This window comes from Chiloscyllium plagiosum, unplaced genomic scaffold (genome assembly GCF_037043375.1).
Source record: "Chiloscyllium plagiosum isolate Xiang-an unplaced genomic scaffold, Cpla_swu_hap1 HiC_scaffold_25, whole genome shotgun sequence".
NCBI lineage: Eukaryota > Metazoa > Chordata > Chondrichthyes > Orectolobiformes > Hemiscylliidae > Chiloscyllium > Chiloscyllium plagiosum.
In genome coordinates, this window is record NW_028270163.1 from 23774453 (window position 1) to 23790441 (window position 15989).

Sequence of the window (15989 nt, forward strand, 5' to 3'; positions counted from 1 at the left end):
GTGGAGGAGGATGAAGGTGAGTCCTTTGCTGAGGACTGATCATTTGTCCTCAGTGAGGGGGTGGTCTGGAGGGATGGTGAAAACTCGGCAGGGCTGGGAGCTGGGATCTGGTGTGGGTATGGAGCTGGGAGTGGGGGCAGAACCTGTAACTAGAGTGGGTGTGGTGGTGGGGGAATGGGGGTGCAGTCATGAGCAGGGGTAGTGTTCCCCTCGGGGTTCTGGGGGGTGGGGATAGTGGCAGTGGGGTCTGTCGGGGGCGTATCAGCAGGATGCAGGTGAGTGGCGCTGGTGGGGGCGGAAGTGGCGGTGACCACGGCAGTAGGGGTGGCGGACCTCACTGAGCGTGTAGCATCAGTGATGATGTGAGGGGCGGAAGTGATGTCATGTGTAATGCATGAGGAATTGTGAGGGGCGGAAGTGACTGACACCAGAGCAGTCAACCTTTGACGCAGTGAACAGCAACATTCTGATAGATTGTAAACATAAGGAGCGTTATCACAGCCTTGCTGGGCTAAAGTCTAGATTTTGAAGTCATTCATTTGCGACTCTTATTAAATTGTCGAACAGGCTCGAGGGCTGTTCCCGGCAGATGCAATAGTACCATTATAAGGCAATTGCATGATTGTGATGGAATTCTTTGCGCAGTCAAATCTACATGACCTCATCATTTATTGAATCAATGCCTTTAGAGTCATGGAGCTGTACCACACGGAAAGAGACCCTTTGGTTCAACTCGAAGGGCTTTTGCCCGAAACGTTGATTTTCTGCTACTTGGATGCTGCCTGAACTGCTGTGCTTTTCCAGCACCACTCAAATCCAGATCCAACTCATCCATGCAGACCAGATAAACTCTCAATTAACCTTGTCATGGGGATCAAAGATGGCAGCAATCTGTGAAGACCACGTTGCAGAGCTCTGCACCACATCGCAAGTGGGGTGAAGTCCTAGCCCGCCCTACCTGGACCACCGCGATATCCTAGCACTCTGAATGGTTGTAGAGTCCCAGTAAACTGTCAGATAGCAACTTAGCTTGGTTTTCGCTATCTAGGGATGATGGAGAAGTGAGGAGGTATGTCCGAGGCCAGGCCCATGGCCCAGCCTGCAGAATTACTCGGACTCGATTTCCTACCAGGCCCTGGTGAAGGAGCTAGCGAAATTTTGCAAGATGTTAGGCAAGCAGATAGAGGATAAGCTGGCCCTGATCTCTATCATGCAGCAGAAGTATGAACAGTAGCTGGAAGCTCTGGAGAAATGGACGGATGAGATAGAAAATCTGCTATTAATCTGGGGCGGCACTGTGGCTCAGTGGTTAGCACTGCTGCCTCACAGCACCAGGGTCCCGGGTTCGATTCCAGCCTCGGGCAACTGTCTGTGTGGAGTTTGCACGTTCTCCCCATGTCTGCGTGGGTTTCCTCCGGGTGCCCCAGTTTCCTCCCACAATCCAAAGATATGCATGCCAGGTGAATTGGCCATGTTAAATTACCCATAGTGTTATGTGCATTAGTCACAGGGAAATGGGTTTGGGTGGATTACTCGGAGGGTCAGTGTGGACTGGTTGGGTTGAAGGGCCTGTTTTCACACTGTAGGGAATCTAATCTAATCGAGGCACAGTGGTGGAAGCTGATACCAGTTCCTCCAAGGATAGGATCCAGGCCCTGGAGACGCAATCTGTAATTTGCTTGACCAGGTTGATGGCCTCATGAACAGGAGAAAAAGAAATTTGGATCGTCAGTCTGCTGGAGGGTAAGGAAGGTGAGTGGCTGGTGGAATTTATTGAGCACTGGATGCTGAAATTCCTTGACTTGGAGGCTTGAAGATTGAGAAGGCTCAAAGTTTGTGCGAAGATTTGTAGCTCGGGTACTCGTTGTTGTGGTTCTGTTTGCCGAGCTGGAAGTTTTTGTTGCAAACGTTTCGTCCCCTGGCTAGGCAACATCATCAGTGCTTGGGAGCCTCCTGCGAAGCGCTTCTTTGATGTTTCCTCCGGTGTTTATAGTGGTCTGTCCCTGCCGCTTCCTGTTGTCAGTTTCAGCTGTCCGCTGTAGTGGTTGGTATAATGGGTCCAGGTCGATGTGTTTATTGATGGAGTTTGTGGATGAATGCCATGCCTCTAGGAATTCCCTGGCTGTTTTCTGTCTGGCTTGCCCTATGATAGTAGTGTTGTCCCAGTCGAATTCATGTTGCTTGTTGTCTGCGTGTGTGGCTACTAAGGATAGCTGGTCGTGTCGTTTCGTGGCTAGTTGATGTTCATGTATGCGGATTGTTAGCTGTCTTCCTGTTTGTCCTATATAGTGTTTAGTGCAGTCCTTGCATGGTATTTTGTACACTACATTCGTCTTGCTCATGTTGGGTATCGGGTCCTTCGTTCTGGTGAGTTGTTATCTGAGCGTGGCTGTTGATTTGTGTGCCGTTATGAGTCCTAGGGGTCGCAGTAGTCTGGCAGTCAGTTCCAAGATGCTCCTGATGTATGGTAGTGTGGCTAGTCCTTTTGGTTGCCACACTACCATACATCAGGAGCATCTTGGAACTGACTGCCAGACTACTGCGACCCCTAGGATTCATAATGGCACACAAATCAACAGCCACGCTCAGATAACAACTCACCAGAACGAAGGACCCGATACCCAACATGAGCAAGACGAATGTAGGGTACAAAATACCATGCAAGGACTGCACTAAACACTATATAGGACAAACAGGAAGACAGCTAACAATCCGCATACATGAACATCAACTAGCCACGAAACGACACGACCAGCTATCCTTAGTAGCCACACACGCAGACAACAAGCAACATGAATTCGACTGGGACAACACTACTATCATAGGGCAAGCCAGACAGAGAACAGCCAGGGAATTCCTAGAGGCATGGCATTCATCCACAAACTCCATCAACAAACACATCGACCTGGACCCAATATACCAACCACTACAGCGGACAGCTGAAACTGACAACCGGAAGCGGCAGGGACAGACCACTATAAACACCAGAGGAAACATCAAAGAAGCGCTTCACAGGAGGCTCCCAAGCACTGATGATGTCGCCTAGCCAGGGGACGAAACGTTTGCAACAAAAACTTCCAGCTCGGCGAACAGAACCACAACATTGAGAAGGCTCACTAGGTCACGGAGTGGAAGTCAGGTCTGGACCAACGTCCTTGTCCTATCTAGGTGCGGCTTCATCACTATTGAGATAAGGAGAGAATTGTGGAAGCTTCCAGAATCCAGGGGAAGGAGCCGAAGGCCCAAGCTAACAAGGACTCTAAGATCATGTTCTTCCAGTACTTCTCAGCGGCGTTAATCCGGAAAAGAAAATCCTGTGACAGCGTCAAGAGAAGATTGAGAGAGCCTAGGATCCATTACACTTTTAGGTATCCAGCGGTGCTTTGGTTCACCTTAGATGGATCTGTACATCTCTTTGACATGTCGGACAAGGCAAGAGATTTTGTGGACAAATTAACTTAATCTGAAAAAATTAGTATGTACAAATAGTGTGTTGTTTGGGTATGTGTCTGTTTTTATTTTAAAAAAAGAAGTCCGATTGGGGCTTTCTTTTCCTATTGGTAATAATCTGATCTAAATTATGTCTGGGGGTGGTTGGGATGTATACTTTCAATTTCTAAGTTAAGTTATACGAAAGGATGGTTAGGGTACTTACCCTTTTTTTTCAAAATTGCTTTGTTCACATTGTTATTTCATGGTGTATTTTCTTTCTTTTCTGCTTCTGTTTGTGGTGTGGCTCTAGCTAGAAGAAGGGAAAATGGTTGGGATGGCTAGATGCCTACTTTTGGGCAGCTTATGCCCTGTTCAGGTATTTAAATGCCCGGGCTGCAGTATGGCAACAGGATGGGAAGTTGGGTTCTGGGATGTGTAGATGCCCCCTTTGGGCAGGGGTTGAGTTCCCCTATTCAATGCCTTTGGTGCTTTATATGTTGGTTTATTTTGGTTTTTGTTGTATATAATCTTTGATAACTTTGTAGGTTTGTTAACTGTAGTGGTTTTAGTTTATGTAGTTTTTATGTTCGATGGATCTTGCGACACTAAAGCTCGGCGATTTGTAATTCGAGTTCCTCCTCTCTGGAATCTAAACGTTACTGCAGAAGGTTATGGCTAATGACTTGATTAAATAGTGAACCTGGAACATCAAGGGGAACATTTGAAACTACAGCAGAATGGCAATGACTGGGCTTACTTTTTATCTTTTAATACCATAGGTAGGGGAGTGGCTATATTGGTTAGGAGGAATCTTCCATTTAAGTTATTAGAGTGTGTTAAAGTCACAGACGGGAGTTTTGTAATCCTCAAAGCTCTGATAAATGGGGAAAAATATGGAGTTTTAAATGTATATTGCCCTCCAGTCCATCCCCTCAAATTTCTGGTAGATGAGCTCTCTAAACTGATCAATCATGAGTTCTGGCATGTCGTTGTAGGGGGAGATTTTAATTGTCTTATGGATCCCATGGTAGACAGGTTGCCCAAAGGTCCCCCGATATTGTCTGCGCAAACTAAATAATTAGTGGATCTGTGTGTGGAGTTAGGGTTGGTGGACATCTGGAGGCATCTCCAATCTATAGGCACGGATTTTACGTCGTTTTCCAATCCACACAAATGTCACACCAGGATTGATTTTTTCTAACCTCCGTGACAACCTGGACTTGCTGGCATTTTGTACCACTGGTAATATTACCATCTCCGATCACGTTCCAGTGTACCTGTTGGTTAAGATGAAGGATGCTATAGTGGGCCTGGCGAATGGATCCCTTTATCCTTAAGTATAATAAGTTTATGGAGTACTTCTTTAAGGAATTAAGGGCATTCCTAGACATTAACTCAGGCTCAGTTAGTAGCCTGTCCATCCTTTGGGAAACTGCTAAAACCAATGCCAGGGGGTTAGTTATTCCCTACTCTGCCAGTAGGAAGTGGCAGAAGGGCGAGCAGCAACGTCTCCTTGAAACACGGTTGAAGTCAGCAGAGAAGGCTTACTTTGACAGGCCCTCATTGGCCAAGCTACAGAGGATTACGGCACTGCGGTCTGCATTGAATTCCGTGCTCACGCAGACAGCAAAGAAGGAGCTTTCTTTCGCAAAACAAAGGTTATATGAGCATGGTGACAAGCTGGGCAAGTACCTAGTATATATCTTGCCAGGAAAAAGAGGGGTCCTCCAGCCATTACATCAATTAAGGAAGGGTCTGGGAACCTAACGTGATTCCAAAACGATTAATGTGGCATTCCAGATTTTACTCTGAATTATACCAATCTGAGGGAGTGAGGATGGGCAGGCCAAGATGGAGTCCTTTTTCCAGGATCTGGAGCTGCCAGGTGTGACCCCTGAAAAAGAGTCTTTCTCAATGTCCCCTTATCAGAACACGAGTTGCAGGAGGTTTTGAAGCAATTTCAGAGTGGAAAGGTGCCCGGTCCTGATGGACTTCCCAGCAAATTCCATAAGGGATTTATAAACATATTGTCAGGCCCAATGCTCAACATGTTCAATGATTCATACAGTCATGATTGTCTCCCGCCATCTCTAAGAGAGGCCAATCATTTGCTTGTTCTTAAAAAAGGGAAGGTCCTGGAGCACTGTGCTTCTTACAGGCCCATTTCACTTGACTTTAAAATCCTCTCTAAGACTCTTGTGCTGAGGCTGGAGATTGTTACATTCTATTGTTAAAGAGAACCAGACGGGCTTCATAAAGGACCGCAGATTCTCCAATAATGTTGGGAGGCTGCTTAATGTATTTCAAGCATGTCAACAACAGTCAATTCAGGGATTGGTGATTTCTCTAGATGCAGAGAAGGCATTTAACCGAGTTGAGTGGCCGTACCTTTTTAATACTCTGGAGCGGTTTGGCTTGGGCAAAGCCTTTATAAGATGGGTAAAGGTTCTCTACAGTGTCCCTCTCGCTGCGATCATCACCAATGGGGTGCGATCAAGCCATTTTAATATTTTTAGGGGCAGACGGCAGGGCTGTCCCCTTTCGCCATTGCTTTTTACATTGATGATTGAACCGTTGGCGGATGCCATTTGTAGGGATCCTAATATATCAGCTTCAGAAGTGGGGTCAAAATTACATAAGATTTTGTTGTACGCAGATGATGTCCTCATTATTTTGTCAAATCCAACAATTTTGGTGCCTCGCCTATATAATGCACCAGCACGTTTGGCACCTTTTCGGGGTACAAGATTAATTTTGCAAAATCAGAGGCTATGCCTACGGTTGGTCTTGCGAAGGTGCTAGGTCTTGAGGGCGAATCTCGTTTCCCATTTAAGTGGTCACAGGGGTCTTTTATATATTTGGGCATACTCATTACTCCAGAGTAAGCCCAGCAATCAGCCAGCTTGACTTCTATGGTGGAGAAATGTCTTGAAATGATTATTCAGAAAATAATTGATAGTCAAATGGAAACATGAAGGTTAGTAAAAAAACAGAGGATTACGTCCCACCTGCTCCATCTCTGAATGGGTTGATTAGAAAGATATGTTAAAAAGAAAATAAGGAGCCAGCACAGAGTTGTTAAAGGTGGCATGATAGAGTGAGTTGTAAAATAAAGCATACATTATCTTAAACTTAATTAACAGAGTTAAAAATCACACAACACCAGGTTATAGTCCAACAGGTTTATTTGGAAGCACTTGCTTTTGGAACATCACTCCTATATCAGGTAGTTGTGGAGTATAAGATCATGATCACAGAATTTATAGCCAAAAGGAGTCCACTGTCACAGAGATGTGATACATTAAACAATTTTAGATTAAGAGTCGAGCAGCAGACTCAGAGGAATTCATCAGACAGATGAGACTCAGGGAATTCTTTCAAGATGTCAGCAGTGATCTCAATGAGTCCACCAACAAACCAGAACAGTCATCACAGAGAAGCAACCAAAGAAGGGGTGACCTTGGACCCATCGGAAGGCCGCTGCCCTAGGCTTGATATGTATGCTGAAACAATCAGGAAATATATAAATGCCAGATTCATCATCAGCAAAACATCACCCGATCACAACGCAATGCCATCTATGCTTTCAAAACAATCACAACATCATCAAAAAAACCAGCAGATAAAGGAGGAGCCATCATCATTCAGAATAGAACGGATTCCTGCAAGTAAGTGTCCCGACAACTGAACAGCCACCATCACTACAGGCAATAACTGGTCAATCCAACCAAAACACATACCCATGAGCTAGAAACATTGATCAGGACTTTTAATCCAGTCCTTCAGAGTTCCCTACGTTATCTTATCCCACATACTTCCCACTTAGGTGACTTCTACTGCCTTCTGAAGATATATAAAGCCAGCACACTAGGACGCCTCATCGTATCAGGCAATGGGACCCTTTGTGAGATCTTCTCTGGCAAGATGTCGAAGGCATCTTGATACCCATTGTGCAGGGGATGCCCAGCTTCTGTCGCGACACTACAGAAACTCAGCAACCACGGACCAGTTGAATCGGGAATATTCCTTGTCACAATAGACATGTCAGCACTCGTCATCAGCATCCCCTACGATGACGGCATCAGGGCAACAGCCTCAGTACTCAATATTAACAACTGTAAATCTCCGAACACTATCCTACAACTCATTCCCTTCCGCCTCAACCACAGTGTTTTCACCTTTGACAACCAGTTCTTCATCCAGACACAGAGAACGGCCATGGGGACTACTTTTGCACCCCAATATGCCAACATTTTCATACACAAATTCAAACAAGACTTCTTTTCTGCACAGGACCTCCAACTAACACTATATACCAGATATATTGACAAAATGTTCTTCCTCTGGACCCATGGTGAAGAGTCAGTGAAACAACTACACAGTGATATCAACAAATCTCATCCCAACATCAGACTTATCATGGAATACTCTTCGAATCTGCTTCATTCTTTGACACATTCTTCTCCATTAAGGATGAGCACCTCAACATCTCACTGAACCTCAAACCCATGGATAACCTCACATTGCCATACTTCTCTTGATTCCACCCAAAACATATTAAAATAGCCATTCCTTACGGCCAAGCCCTATGCATACACAGGATCTATTTGGATGAGGAGGAACATGACGGATACTTGAAAGTGCTCAAGGATGCCCTCATAAGAACAGGGTATGATGCTCAACTCATCAACTGCCAGTTCCAATGTGCCACAGCGAGAAACCATAATGATCTCCGGGGATAGACATGTGCTGCAACAGGTAGGGTACCTTTCGTTGTCCAGTACTTCCTGGGAGCCGAACAAGTACGTTATGTTCTTCACAGTCTTTAACACATTATCAATGAGAATGAGCACCTCACCAAGACTTTCCCCATGCCTCCACTTCTTGCCTTTAAGCAACCACCAAACCTTAAACAGATCATTGTGCGCAGAAAGCTGCCCAGCCTTCAGGATGACAACAAAGTACAACCTTGTCGTGGTAGCTGCTGCAAGATGTGGCAAAGTATCAACATGGATAACACCATTACATGTGGGCACACCTCCTACCATGTACATGATGAGAACTTATATAACTCGGCCAACCTGGTCTGTCTCATATGCTGAGGCATGATACATTGGCGAGACCGAGCAGACACTACAACAATGGATAAGTTGACACCGTGCGACAATCAGCAGGCAGAACTGTTCCCTTCCAGTCAGGGAACACTTCAGCAGTCCAGGACACTCAGCCTCGGACCTTTGGATGACCATCCTCCAAGCCGGACTTCAGGACAAGCAGAGTGGCTGAGCAGAAGCTGATAGCAAAGTTCGGAACCTGTGGGGAATGGCCTCAATTGAGACCTTGGGTTATATCACACTACAGGTGACCTCACTACACTATATATACACAGACACACACACACTCCTACATACTCACACACCCATGCAGACCATCTCTCAGACACAAACTCTCTCACATATGCATACACAGACACCCCCCTGCACTAACACCCACACACACACCCTCTCACAGACACATAACCTATCACACTCACACACAATTTAACCAAGCTTACACATATATGCTTTCACGTGCACTCACACCTACATGCACACACCCATATGCACACTCACTCTGTCTCTCCTACACACACATAAAAGTTTAGGGGTGAATTTGCTTTTGCAGAACTACATTTTATTTTACTCAAAAACTGCATGAATCCATGTAAAACTCTGTAAAACTATGCAGAAGGCTTGTCAGTCTGACTAAACATTAGGACACAGACAGACTTCACATCTATTGTTAGAAAAGCTGAACTATTTTGAGAATATAATTTAAAAGTATTTACATATCAAAGAACAGAAACCAGCATATCCAATTTTAAAAGATAAAAGATTTAATCTAAAATTGTTTAACGTATCATATCTCTGTGACACTGGACTACTTTAGCTACAAATTCTGTGATCATGATCTTATACTGCACAATCACCTGATGAAGGAGCGGCGCTCCGAAAGCTAGTGTGCTTCCAATTAAACCTGTTGAACTATAAACTGGTGTTGTGTGATTTTTGACTGTAACCTAGTATTGTGTGATTTTTAACTTAGTCCACCCCAGTTCAACACTGGTACCTCCACATCAGATCTATTAATAGAGGCATGGAGTGCAGGAGCAAGGAGGTTATTATGAACTTGTATAACACAATAGTTGGGACCTCAGCTGGAGTATTGTATACACTTCTAGTATCTCACACTAGGAAGGATGTAAACATATTTCAGAGTGTGCAGAAGAATTTTACAAGAATGGTTGAAAGATCAGAAACTTCAGACACGAAGGTTGGTTGGTGAAATTGGGATAGCTTTCATGGAGAGGAGAAGGCGAGGAGGTTTCACTGAAGGGGTTGGCAGAACACAAATGGTCTCTGACATTGATCAAGGATGAAAAGGAAATTTCCAAAAGAAGCAATTGTGATGTGAGAAAACCTTTTTCACACAGTGAGTAGTTCAGGTCTGGAACACAGTGCCTGGAATTATGCTGACAGCCAGATTGATTGAGGCATTCAAAAGAGCATGAGATGATTATTTTTTAAAAAGCAATATTCGGAATTATGGGATAATGCAGAGGAATGGCACCAAGTCATTGGAGCAGTGCAACTTACTTAGGTGCAGCTGAGTGTCAGTGCAGAGTGGACTGGAGGCTTTGAGTGGAGCAGGACAGTTGTTGAACTGGGGCCTGTTACAAACAGACGACGTGCTCACTGAGCTGCAACAATATATTGTCGATTTCAAATTCTTTACTGGACAGTAAACATGTTATAAATATCTTATTTCTAACATAATTTTTAGATGCTGTAAATAATGTTATTACATTTCCTTTTATTCCTCTTTTGTATGAGATTTGTATTGAGGTACTCGTACCTAAGGTGGCGCTATTAGAGGCAGCCATTGTAAACACCTTTTGCTGTATTCCTGTACTTCTGTACTGGAGTAAATGTGACAATAAAAGGATATTCTATTCTACTCCAGAAAACCAGTGCAGACTTGATGGGCCAAAAGGCCTCATTCTGTACCATTCTCTCTCCCTCTCTCTCAATAAACTAGTCTAAATGACTCAATGTTTGTAATAATCTAGACAGAATCCTCACTCCCCTGTCCCAGTTAACACACTCTACACTCCACTCCACTGTCCCCGCTGCCCCAGTCTAATCCCCACTCCCCGTCCCCACTGACCCAGTCTAATCCCCACTCCCCTGTCCCACAGACCCACTCTAATCCCCATTCCCCTGTCCCCGCTGACCCAGCCTACTCCCCACTCCCCCGTCCCCGCTGACCCAGTCTAATCCTACTCCCCCATCCCCGCTGACCCAGTCTAATCCCCACTCCCCTGTACCCACTGACCCAGTCTAATCCCCACTCCCCTGTCTCTGCTAACCCAGTCTAATCCCCACTCCCCTGTTCCCGCTAACCCAGTCTAATCACCATTCCCTTGTCTCTGCTAACCCAGTCTAATCCCCACTCCCCTGTCTCTGATAACCCAGTTTAATCCCCACTCCCCTGTCCCCACTAACCCAGTCTAATCCCCACTCCCCTGTCCCCACTAACCCAGTCTAATCCCCACTCCCCTGTCCCCGCCAACCCAGTCTAATCCCCACTCCCCTGTCCCCGCCAACCCAGTCTAATCCCCACTCCCCTGTCTCTGCTAACCCAGTCTAATCCCCACTCCCCTGTCTCTGATAACCCAGTCTAATCCCCACTCCCCTGTCCCCACCAACCCAGTCTAATCCCCACTCCGCTGTCCCCGCCAACCCAGTCTAATCCCCACTCCCTGTCTCTGCTAACCCAGTCTAATCCCCATTCCCTTGTCCCCACTAACCCAGTCTAATCCCCACTCCCCTGTCTCTGATAACCCAGTCTAATCCCCACTCCCCTGTCCCCACTAACCCAGTCTAATCCCCACTTCCTGTCTCTGCTAACCCAGTCTAACCCGTCTCCATTAATAAAACCTAATTTCTTCTGACTCCCGCTGAGAAATAACCGAGCATCCCCCTCCGGTAATAACCCTACTCTCTTTGTAATAGTCCAGACTAAATCCCCCTCAGTGTCTTCAATGAGCCTCTAACTCTCTGTGACCAGGCCGCGGTGCGCCTGTTGTTGTCTGGTTGCTGAGGAGACGGCGGAAGTGTCGGTTGCCTGGAGACAGCGGCCGTGCTTGGGGGTGGGTTGTTCCCGGTGACGGGGCGCGCTCTTCTGTGCTGTGCTGTGCTGTGCCAGCCCTCGGGCTTTGGCTTGAGACGATGGGGACACGGGCTCCAGTGAAAGCTTCCCGGAAAGACACCACCGTGCGGAGTTCACCAGGTACGAGTGAGGGGGAGGGGGGGGGTTCTTTCTCCCCATCCCACCGGAGTGAGGCATGGAGGATGCTCCAGCGCTAGGTACACCAGTCCATGGGGCCTTACCTGGCACCTTCCAGTTCCACCTGACTGATGTGGCATGTCCCTGGACTGTGAAGACCCTCTGCAGGTGGTGTGGGTCTAGAAACCCAGTTCGACGACGCTGGAGACTTCCTACGAGAGGGTTAATCATGTCAAAGGCTGAAAACCGGTTGAGAAGAACAAAGGAGGGAAAGTGTATACTTGGCAGTCACAGAATTTCCTTTGTGACTTTTGACAAAACTTGGTTTGGTACATTTGCCGGGGTGATAACCTCATTCCAGGATACATAGGGACATATTTGGAGATGATAACACATTCAAGGATGTGTGATGAAAGAGGTCACTATTTGTGACATTTTAATGATTGTGTAAATGAGTCCGTATGTCTCTTTGGATATTCAGCATTTCTAACTTTTTTACCATTTAGAAATGTTTTATCCTTTTTAGGTTCTCACATGTGCCTCTACTGAAACCCAGCTCTCACAGTTTTATTCATCCATTTAATCTATCTAAATTTCCTTGTAATTTCCATCATACTTCTTACTTCTTTGTGTGGGCAAATTCAAATATGGTCACAGAATAAGAGTTACTGAATGACATCATTCAGCCCACCAAATCTATGCTAGCTCTCTGCAGAGCAATTCAGTCAGTCCCACTCCATCTCTGTAATCCTGCAGGTTTATTTCTGTCAAGTGCCCACCAGTGAACTTTTGAAATAACTGATCATTTATGTTTCCACCATCTTCTTGGGCATCAAGTCCCAGGAAATGACCTGTTGTGTTTTTTACGTTTTTAACAAATATGGTGAATTGTAAGGCCCAAAATTGCCATATTATACACCACCAATCACCAGAGTACCTGCCTATCTTCCCAACATATCAACTCCTCCATTAGAACAATTTCCTCAGGTCAATAATTAGCCTTCAATTCCATGAGCTACAACTTCAGCTAACATTCTATAAATAGCCATCTTCCCACAACTGCAATTCCTAATCATAACTGCTACACCATTAGTGAATGTGCCTTCAGTTGCTTTAGCCTTGGACTCTAGAATTCTCTCCATATACTTCTCCACCTTTCCAACTTTCCTCGTTAAACCCACCCCCTTAACAAAGCATTTGATTATCCAACATAACACTTCCTTCGTGGTGTCATACTTTGTTCTACAAAATTCCTGTGATACCATTGTTAACGTTTCATTATGTTAAGTGTGATATGTCTGCCTTGCCATTCGGACAGGACATTCCAGGGATGGTAATGGTGATGTCTATGACATAATCACAGACATGGAATCATACCAAACCTACAAAGTCAGGTTGTAACTTCACAACTTGTGAGACAGCTCTCCTAATTTGGGGCAAGCTACCAGGCATTAGCAAGGAGGACTTCCATATCATTATAAAACCACAAACATATATTCTAATGATATTCTAGGAATGTCTTGTTATGAGGTCTATAAATTATTTGTTTCTCTTTCTTGCTGTTATTAAAAAGCAAAGAGAAAGGTGAAATCTTGCAATCTATTGGAACAGTTTCAGAATCGATTGAGCTTTAGACGAATACAGAGAGATCATGTTCAGTAAAATCTGAAGATGGAAACCATCTGCTACTGGGGAGAAGTCCCTCCTTTTCCATTATATTATCTTATTTTTGTTAATTTTGTTGATTTGATTTTTGTTTGCTTGAAATGTGCAGTCTTCTGCCACCTCCTCATGTAAATATCAACACAAAATAGTTACACAATATGCAAACATTTTCTTTGTTTCCATTGACAATACCACTTATCAAGAGATCCATATTGCTCCTGATCACCCTCTTTTTCTTAATGTATTTGTAAAAACTTTGTGTTGATTTTTATATCCCTTGTGGAGCTTCTTTTTGTACTCCATCTGCTCAAAGTTTCACAAGACATTATGATGAGAGCTTTATGCTGTTTGGAACCTGCGTTCTAACCCACTTCAAAGTGTTTCTTAGATCAGTGTAGAGGAGCATTACCCTGTACCTAATCTGTGTTGTATCTGTCCTGAGAGTGAATGATGGGACAAGTAAAGGCAACCAATTCCAATGTTTTGTTCAGTCCTGATTTAAACAAGTCTCCAGGGATGTTTGTGCCAACAAATGCCCAGGCTCTAAATCCTGGAATTTCAATTATACATCTCTACTTCACTTTTCTCCTTTAAACGCTACTGAAATAACTCTGCAGAGGCCAGTAAGTCACCAAGTCACGCTTTATTTACACATTATGAACCCTTGACTTTAGTACTGCCTCATTTCGTGTCAGATACTAGAGTGTCAGTATCTTTGACACTCCTCTTTTTTATATTTCAGCTCGGGCTCCCTTATTGGATCAGATTAACAGCTCCAATCAGAGAACTCATATTCTATGATTTCCAACTGGCTGACCTCATTACAATCACAACATTCACCTCTTTGACAAAGCCTTTGGTCATCTCCTAATATATCATTTTGTAATTCAGTGTCATAATTTGTTTTATAGTGTTTCTGTGAAGCACCTTGGGATTTTTTTGTGCTACATATTTTTGACCTGTTTTGTTTTCTCCACAAAGCTGAGCAAAAAGTCCATTTGCAAAATTTATTAATTAAGGTTTGCCCTACAATGTTCTGTGAATGATTGTGTTGTTCAGCAGAGAAAAAGAAGGAAAATAAGAAAGAAATTGAGGAGATAATCCCCATTAAAGAAGAGCCACAAAAGGAAGATGTATTGAATGGAGAAGACATCATGGCCTTGGCAATAAAACCAGAAGATCTGACTCAGGTACGGAGAAACATTCCATTTCTATAATTTTAGTAATTGTGTTTGGATATGATTTTGGCTATTCCTGTGGAAATAAGTTTGTTGGACTGCAGTGGCATCTTTCATTCCATTTTGCACATGCGCAATTGCTGTTGAATTTGCATTACAGAAGCCTGAGCTTCCTCTGCATTACCTCGACTTTGAGCACTCCCAAACTCAAATCTTGGTAGCAAGTTGAGAAGATTTGTAGCTCAGGTTGAGATTTTGGATGTAGCTTTGCTTGCTGAGCTGGAAGGTTCGTTTTCAGATGTTTCATCACCATACTAGGTAACATCATTAGTGAGCCTCCGGATGAAGCACTGGTGGTATGGCCTGCTTTCTCTTTATGTGTTTAGGTTTCCTGGCTTGGTGAAGTCATTTCCTGTAGTAATGTCATTTCCTGTTCTTTTTCTCAGGGGGTGGTAAATGGGATCCAAGTCAATGTGTTTGTTGTTGGAGTTTCGGTTGGAATGCCATGCTTCTAGGAATTCTCATGCATGTCTCTGTTTGGCTTGTCCTAGGATGGATGTGTTGTCCCAAATACCTTGCAAGAATTGTGACAAACACTACATTGGACAACAGCAGAAAACTAACCACCAGGATACGTGAACAACTAGCCACAAAAAAGACATGACCCACACTCACTAGTATCCTTACATACAGATGAGGAAAGACACCACTTCAACTGGGACAACACATCCATCCTAGGACAAGCCAAACAGAGACACACATGAGAATTCCTAGAAGCATGGCATTCCAACCGGAACTCTATCAATCAACACATTGACTTGGATCCCATTTACCACCCCCTGAGAAAAAGAACAGGAAGTGTCATCACTATCCGTGGAAAAATTAAACACATAAATAGAAAGTGGGCCATACCACCAATGGTCTATACCACCAATGGCTCACTGATGATCGTGACGAAACGTCTGAAAATGAACCTTCCAGCTCAGCGAGCAAGCCTACATCCTCAAATGTTGGTGGAAGCCAGCACGTGATTACAACAGACTAGGCTCATGCTTTTTATCTTCAGCTAAAAAAGCTAAGGGAATGTTTCCCTCTTCTTTTGTAAATTGCACCACCATGGAAGCTAATCTTTAGAAAATTTAATTCATTCCACATGATAAAGAAATAGTTGAATGCACTAAATGCAGCAAAGGTTCACGCCAAGCTGTTTTAGTACAATGACAACACTGGCACCCAAAAATCAAAGTGGAAAAATTACCAAGGTACAAGATGTTTGGATTCACTTTCATTACAAGACCTCACAGGCTCAGTGGTTAGCACTGCTGCCTCACAGCACCAGGGTTCCAGGTTCAATTCCAGCCTGAGGCGACTGTCTGTGTGGAGTAT

At 44.4% G+C, this 15989-nt stretch overlaps 1 protein-coding gene across 2 annotated transcripts in view; it reads left to right on the plus strand.

The window, feature by feature from the left end:
• The first annotated feature begins 11644 nt into the window (after positions 1–11644).
• Positions 11645–15989, plus strand: part of LOC122562349 (MYCBP-associated protein) — a 98717-nt gene continuing 94372 nt past the window's right edge. The window contains exons 1-2 of one of the 2 annotated variants that reach the window (XM_088000819.1): positions 11645–11763; positions 14488–14615. In XM_088000819.1, coding sequence (XP_087856945.1) covers positions 11703–11763; positions 14488–14615 — 189 coding nt within the window. In that variant the 5' untranslated portion in view covers positions 11645–11702. Of the gene's footprint in view, positions 11764–14484; positions 14616–15989 lie in introns of both variants that reach the window. The other variant, XM_043715225.2, reaches the window with a different exon arrangement.